Source organism: Acomys russatus, unplaced genomic scaffold (assembly GCF_903995435.1).
Source record: "Acomys russatus unplaced genomic scaffold, mAcoRus1.1, whole genome shotgun sequence".
Lineage (NCBI taxonomy): Eukaryota > Metazoa > Chordata > Mammalia > Rodentia > Muridae > Acomys > Acomys russatus.
In genome coordinates, this window is record NW_026131651.1 from 41,466 (window position 1) to 48,504 (window position 7,039).

A 7,039-nucleotide genomic window follows, 5' to 3' on the forward strand; every position below is an offset into this window, starting at 1 on the left:
ACAAAACAGGCTAAATCCTTTGTACACTATTAGACTAACCCTGATTCATTTGCATATTGAAGTCACTTGGGGAAAGATGGGCTTTTTAGATGGACTTCAGAAAAGGGTTTTCATCCTCTATTTTAAGTAATATGGAACATGTAAGCAGACCCTCAGTTTTTGTTATGTGAAACATTTTGATGTATTAGGACCATTAAACCACATTTTGTGGCTTACAACAAAATGTTACTATGAAGCAAAACATGAACGTCACTTCTGTGCTGTTGTTGCCCATGGCTCTCCAGTATTTGTGACATTTCCAACTAGTCCAGTAGGTTTAGCCATAAGACTTCATTTTTTAACAACCGAGTGATTTTTTAAAGTTAGATTAGTGAACTTTTGTGTGTCTTTTAAGTGATACTCTTTCCACAAGTCACCATTGCTTCCTGAATCAATTTATTTAATCATTCAAAAAGAAGAAGAACAGCTCATAGATCATGAGGAGGAGAAGAAAAGGCAAGTCAGGTATTTTGTATGCAGTACCGTGACTTCAAGGCAAAGGGAAAATTTATTTGGAAAGAAAAGGTGAATTATAGATGATATGGATTCCATCGTCAAGAGGGTATGATGCAAAATTCTCATCCAGTTATTACCTGTTAGAATATGAAGAAAACTCTTAACACATGACTGAGCAGTTTCAGAAAGGTTTCACCCTTGAGATCACAGGACAACAAAAATAATTCTAACAATATAGACTATAGAAAAGTGATTTTCCACTAACAGTTCCTATCCCAGAAAGTACCAGTGTCTTGTATTTTGGATTCTATAGGAGGGATTTCTACAGGAAGTAGTAACATTATGTGGTCTGACAGGAAAATTAAGTTTGAGAGTTTTCAAAGAACACAGCGAAGAGCTCAGCATATTTAAACCTCATCTGTGACAAAAAAATCTTGTCACTATAACTCATTCTTGTCACTATAGGATTTTAAAGCTGGAAACCAAAGTATTAATCTGCCTGGATTTTGCCTCATTTTCAGAACAAGTTATTTCCTTGGAAATGCTTACATTTACCATTGTCTACAATTAAGCCCAAGTCAATTCAAATATATAGTTGGATAAGTATGGCTTCTGTTTCTACTCACCAACAGGCCTTTACTTTGGACAGGTATCTGTTAAAAAAAAAGTGATTCATGTAAGGAATGAAAGGTCTGATATCCTAAGAATATAAGGACAGTGCTGTAATGATTCATCCTGGCAGTTCCAACTTAAAGGTAATATATGAATAAATTTCTTCTAAAGAAGAGACCTTACTCATAGATATATTACAGCAAAATGAACATGTATGTAGGTTACCTGTTTTCACAATTTCTCGAATGTTTTCAGGTGGAATGCCTTTTTCCTTAGCAAATTCAACAAGTTTTTCCATTTCTTCAGGAGTCAACTTTTCTTGTTTTCTTCCTGCATCATGTCAATGACAATGTCATTTGTATGTTCATGAGAAACTTGCATAATGTAATTCGTTTCCTTTGTTTCCCATCAATGGAAAAATCCCAACTTCTCCAAATTTATCCACCCTTGTTGTGCCAATATTGTCCAGAAGACTATTCAAAGTGCCATGGACACATTTAATACAGCCTGTATTGTGGTATCACATCACTTTGCCAGGTTACATGATAAAAAATTAAAAGTATTTGTTTAGAGAACTCACTTATCTCACGCTTATCCACTTACAAAAACACAAGAGACGCATAACGCACTTTCAAGGGAGTCTTCACATTATCCCAGTGCTATAGTTTTACTTTTCTAAATATTCAATTAATTAATCAAAGGATACTCAAAATGTTCTGTCCTGTGGGAAAATCATATTGGTTGTAATCTTTCCCGTGAGGAAACGTGAACACAAATTCTCAATAGCATGCTCCATTGCCCTATGTCTTTATAGTCCATGCAATTTAAATTAAAGTATAATGGAGGAGTTGTTCCACACAACAACCAGGATATCATTTAGTGGACAAGAGTTTGGAAATCCAAGGTCCCTGTGCTCCTGGTTTAATCTGACTTAGTACTGATTTGCATTGTCAATCTTTTGCTACTATTTCAGAGACCACAACCATTCTTACCAAGAACAAAAATCAGTCGTGTTTCCTTCTTATCCTTATCGATATTCTGAACGGTAAAGACTACATGCTCTTCTGTTTGCTTCACGGGTTTAAAATAATTATTTCCTGAAACTATAATGATATGGCAAATATGAATTTTCAATTTTGTTTGATACAACTTATTTGCTAAATATTAACACTGGCCCTAACACCAGCAATTTTCTCTGATTCACTGACATATGAACCGTGTGTGCATAGCTATTCCTCAAGGCATTCATTTTGTATACTTCATTCCAATACGGTGAACAAATATTTCCCTGTGAACCCTAAGCTGAGGCATGAAGTTTGCAAAAATGTTTGTAGCCCAGGAAGCCTCGCATGGAATATCAGGATTGGAAAAACAATGTAAGATACTGTATGAAAAAAATCAGCAAAAATATAACAAAAATAACGTTTCCTGTGGGAAAACTATTTTGTAGGCATTCTGTTAAAAGTATTCACATAGATATGTAATAGTGTTCTTCTCGTAGTAAATGCTGGTGACCTCCAATGTATACAGACTTGATAAAATATGTCATTAGGTTGGAAAAGGTAATCACATTATAACTACCCAAATTGTCCGTAATCCATGTACTTATGGGTGAATGTCATATCAGCATAAAAGCATACACCAGCAATGTTTGTGTTCAGAAACGGGGCTCCCAAATCCTGTACTCACACTGGGCTTGGTAGGTCTCACCATCTTCTTGCACCTCCCCCACAACTGTGGTCTCAGTACACTGTCCATTTTGTCTTATAAATCAAAGAGAGAAACAATAGTTTGTTCTTTGTCACCATTGAATTTACACTGAAGGTCTGCAAGTGTTCTAATGTGATTGAGGATGTACTACTACCATAAAAGATATTATTGTTCAGAGAAGGAGCTCAAGTAACTCTTCTTCACTCATATTTGCAACTCATCTTCTTTAGAAACTATCATCGAGATGCTTTTCCTTATTTGTGCCAATATTTCCCCATTGTTAGAAGGCTCTGGCGGCTACTTTTCCATTATTCACTACACATTAAATATGTTTTTCAATGTGCTAATTCTCGTGATCTAGTGCCTCCCACCATATATTCATAGATGTATATGTATGTGTTTAAATGCTTTGACTTTTGCCTTAAATCTTACAATTGTGGCTATATGGGAGTGGTGTTCTAAGCATTTTTAGACCTTATGGTGTCAGGTACTCTAGCATGACTCATAGTCATCTTTGAACCTAGATCTTCAGAAAAATGGACATAGAAGCTAGACTTATCTGATGTATTTGTAGAATATTTATATGACATTAATTATTGAATAAATCTTTTTGTATGGCTTTGACCCAAATGGTTGCAACTTTCAACATATTACAGATGAGTTCTACAGAGTGTTTTTATCTAACAGAGATGATACAATGGAATATCAGTTCTCACAACAAAGGGTCCCCCACGAAGCTCTCATGGAATGGGAGTCAGTGTTCAGCTCTCTCTGTGTGGTATCCAGGTCAGCCCCATCACAGAACAGCGCACTCACATAGCAAACATCGGGCATTCTTTTTCATGACCAGAAACAGAACATTCCCCTCTAAATTTCAGGAAACTATGCCCATAAAATGTAATTAGCTTGCTCAGTGTTCATTACAGATAATGTGCTTACTTGACAAAAAATTTGATTCTCATTTTTTTACATTCCTCTTCACAAGTAATTTCCCGATCGTAGAGTCTCATCTCTCCTTCTTTCTCTATCTTCTCTACATTATCAGCAGCGATGGCAATGGTATACCAAGTTCCTTCAAGCTGAAATGACAACAAAAAGGGCAAACAAGGAACATGCATGCCATTTTAAGGTGTATTGGTGTTCTCATCTCAGCCTCCGAATCCTTGAAACTTAAACTGACTAGAAATTTTCATCAGTAGTATTTCATTTATTAGTTTCTAGAAATGAAATATAAAAGAGGGCAATGTAACAGCAAACACAGAATCATGGACCTTTGGCTATTTATCTTCTATCTTCTTATATTCTCTCAATTCACTTTTTTTCCTCCTAGGGAAAATATGGTTGGGAAAGTGTGCCTAGCTGAGTAAAAAAATCAGAACAGTTATTTCATGAATATGGACTTGCATGCATTTACTTAATGACATATCATATCCATAGCAATAGGCTATTTAGAAAGTTCACACATACACACAGACCCAGCAAATTTACCTTAGCCTGAGCGAAACCAAATACCAAAGCGAGCAGCAGGAACTTTAACATGATGGCACCTGTGCTTTCTCTTCTGCAGAATCTCAAAATAAGTTGGTGGTTGTGTAGGATCTGAAATGCAAACCTTTTTATACAGTTACCTAGAAGGAGTGGTATGAAATCAACCAATGGTTCCTAATCAAAACAACCTACAACCACCCAGTACTTCCTGTTGGGCGCTGATGGGTGGTGTATGACCTCATGTTTCTAAACTAGTAAGCTTTGGCTTAACGTCCCGGTATGTGATGATGATTAATTGAGCATTTTTGTCAGAGTCACAGGACTTTCTCGGTGATAGCATGTATGCATCATGGCTCTAGCTCCAGAATTTAATGGTGGGTAAATGTCACAATGCGCATGCATACGCTCTATATGTTCACTTATACAAGGGCCATGAATTTTAAGCTATATTATGAACCTCAACATAATACTGTGCAGTTAAATGAATGTAAATCTGTGACCTAAGCAAGATGAGCCAGAGGAAAAACACCTTTAGAAGCCAAGGTTTCAAAAATAAAGAGGATTTCCTAGAACGATACAGCCATTATTCTTCCCTTATTTTAAGATTTTCCATATATTTAATTTTTGATTCTCCCTGAACATTATCTTCTAAACCATGGGTCCAGAGGTATAAGAGAAATCACTAAAAAAAAAAATCTGTTTAGAATAAAAAAATATAGTCAATCTCTACTGCTAATAAATACAAGTTTCAGTGATGGAAAGAAACCATAGCAAGTAGAAATGTCTACAAACGTAATGATGTTATGAAAAACTGGACATATGTGCAAAAAGACTCTAATGGGGATGGAAATCTTGCTTCAGATTTCCTAACGGGAAGTTGCTCTTTGCCCAGTTACATTTTGACTTGCAGAGAACAAACTGTTTATTTGAAAAGGTATATTAATTGTATTTCCATTCTGGGTTAATCACGGGGTATGTATTCAGTTCTCGGTCCAGGTCTAGTACTCTGTAAAATGTGACTGTCATTTGTTGATTACAACCGGGTTAGGAATGGGACATATGTACTCTTTTCCTTTCAGCTCTAGGGCTCCACCTGGTGCAGGCTTTTGCAGTCCATCTGCATGTTGATTCAGTTTCTGCGTGTTCATATGTGTGTTTGTCTCATTCATTTCATAGGGCCTTGTTTCCTTGGTGTTCTCCAGCACCTAGGAGTATAATGCTCTTTCTAGCTCCCATTCTGCCTGGTACCCTGAGCCCTGAGGGGAGGAAATTCATGGAGCTATCTGGATTAGGGATCAGTGTTATACGGCCTCACGTGGTTCCAATATTTTCTCTGGAGATGTGGAGCTAGGAAGAACAGGAAAGGCAGACTGTGCCACATTTGTCTTTCTGGGTCTGGATTAACTCATTCAAAAGGGTCTTTTATATTGCCTGCCCTTTATCTGTAAATTCCATGATATCATTTTTCTTTATCGTTGAATAGCATTCCATGGTGTATTTGTATAAATGTTTCATTAGCATTTAGACAGATGTAGGAGACTGAGGCTATTTCCATATTCTTAACTATTGTGGACTGAATAGAAATGAGAAGGGATGAGAAAGTATCTATGAAAAAGCATATAAATTATTTGTCCACAGTCATAAAGTAAGAAAACCGAGTCTCGTGGTACATTTCCTTTCTCCTAGTTGATAGAGAACCCTCCACACTGTTTTCAAAATTAGCTCTACAGTTTTATAACCCCACCAAAGGTTGTCTCTTAGCTCTCTCCTTTCCTCTCTCTGTCCCTTGCTTTCTCTCTGTATGTCTGCCCTTCTTCTTTTCAAACCACGGTCTCCAGGCCATGGAGCCACAAGACTTGCACTGAGAATCTTTTTGATACTTTGTGTTTCAAGTTTTCTGTGTTCGGGAAATTTCTTAGCAGCTAACATATTAACCTACAGAGCCTCTGCTAGACATTGCCTACATGGTAGATGGCATCGAAGAAGACGTGGATCATGGGATTGAACACTTCCTTTCTGAATTAGAGGCCACTGATATTATGCAGGGTAGGAAAAGTATTGTGTTGTCAGCCTCGTGAGGCCTTTAGAGCCTATGAGTTTGTTACAAAGTCAGGATAACACACATGGCGCTGAATAAACTTATAGAGCCACAAATAAACTAAAATAAATAATACAGGGATAGGAATAGATTGTTGGGTGAAGGAATTTGGAGAAATTTGAGATGAACACTTTAGTCGTGAAAGAGAATTAATTATCAGAATACTTATATAAGTATGCAATTATAAACATTGTTTAAAATGGAGGCTCATTACTGGAGGTAACCATAACTAAACCACTGTTTTAAAAATTAAAAATAAGATATTCCTGGAATAAGGAATGAAATTTGACCCTGTGAACCTTTCCATGCCTTCAGTTTTATAGACCTGGGCGCTAAGTGTCACATAGTCTTTATCATGCAATCACTCAACGCTGCCCCAAGAACCAATCATCTGTTTTGTGACACTCATGGAAAGTGTGTGGTCTCCCGAATTCTGGAATTCTAAAGATGACAGTGGAAGGAACACTAGTTCTCAGGTGCTTTTGTGTTCCTGTAAGCATTCGGCAAGAATGAGTAGAGAATCCACCTTATAATCCACTTACAGGTTGAAGATATGCTTCTCTACTTATTGACCTTTTCAAACCAGATGGGTGACTCACTCACTTCTGTTTCTCAAGACGTCAGCTTCTGTGTTCC

The 7,039-nt window shown here is 36.9% G+C and overlaps 1 protein-coding gene across 1 annotated transcript; it reads right to left on the reverse strand.

Moving 5' to 3' along the window:
- Nucleotides 1-1,131: 1,131 nt before the first annotated feature.
- LOC127186353 (odorant-binding protein 1a-like) lies at nucleotides 1,132-4,356 on the reverse strand. The gene is made up of 6 exons (XM_051142763.1): nucleotides 4,306-4,356; nucleotides 3,757-3,896; nucleotides 2,797-2,870; nucleotides 2,091-2,210; nucleotides 1,333-1,425; nucleotides 1,132-1,148 (listed from the first exon to the last, which is right to left on the reverse strand). The coding sequence occupies exons 1-6, from the start codon at nucleotides 4,354-4,356 to the stop codon at nucleotides 1,132-1,134; spliced, it is 495 nt and encodes a 164-aa protein (XP_050998720.1).
- Nucleotides 4,357-7,039: the final 2,683 nt, after the last annotated feature.

Bases quoted from the DNA above. Each gene is read 5' to 3' on its own strand.
- LOC127186353 (XM_051142763.1), bottom strand. From the start codon at position 4,356: ATGTTAAAGTTCCTGCTGCTCGCTTTGGTATTTGGTTTCGCTCAGGCT. The intron at 3,897-4,305 runs GTAAATTTGCTG...TTGTCATTTCAG, and splicing joins TTGGTTTCGCTCAGGCTAAG to CTTGAAGGAACTTGGTATAC. The intron at 2,211-2,796 runs GTGAGTACAGGA...ATATCATTATAG, and splicing joins TGAGACCTACCAAGCCCAGT to TTTCAGGAAATAATTATTTT.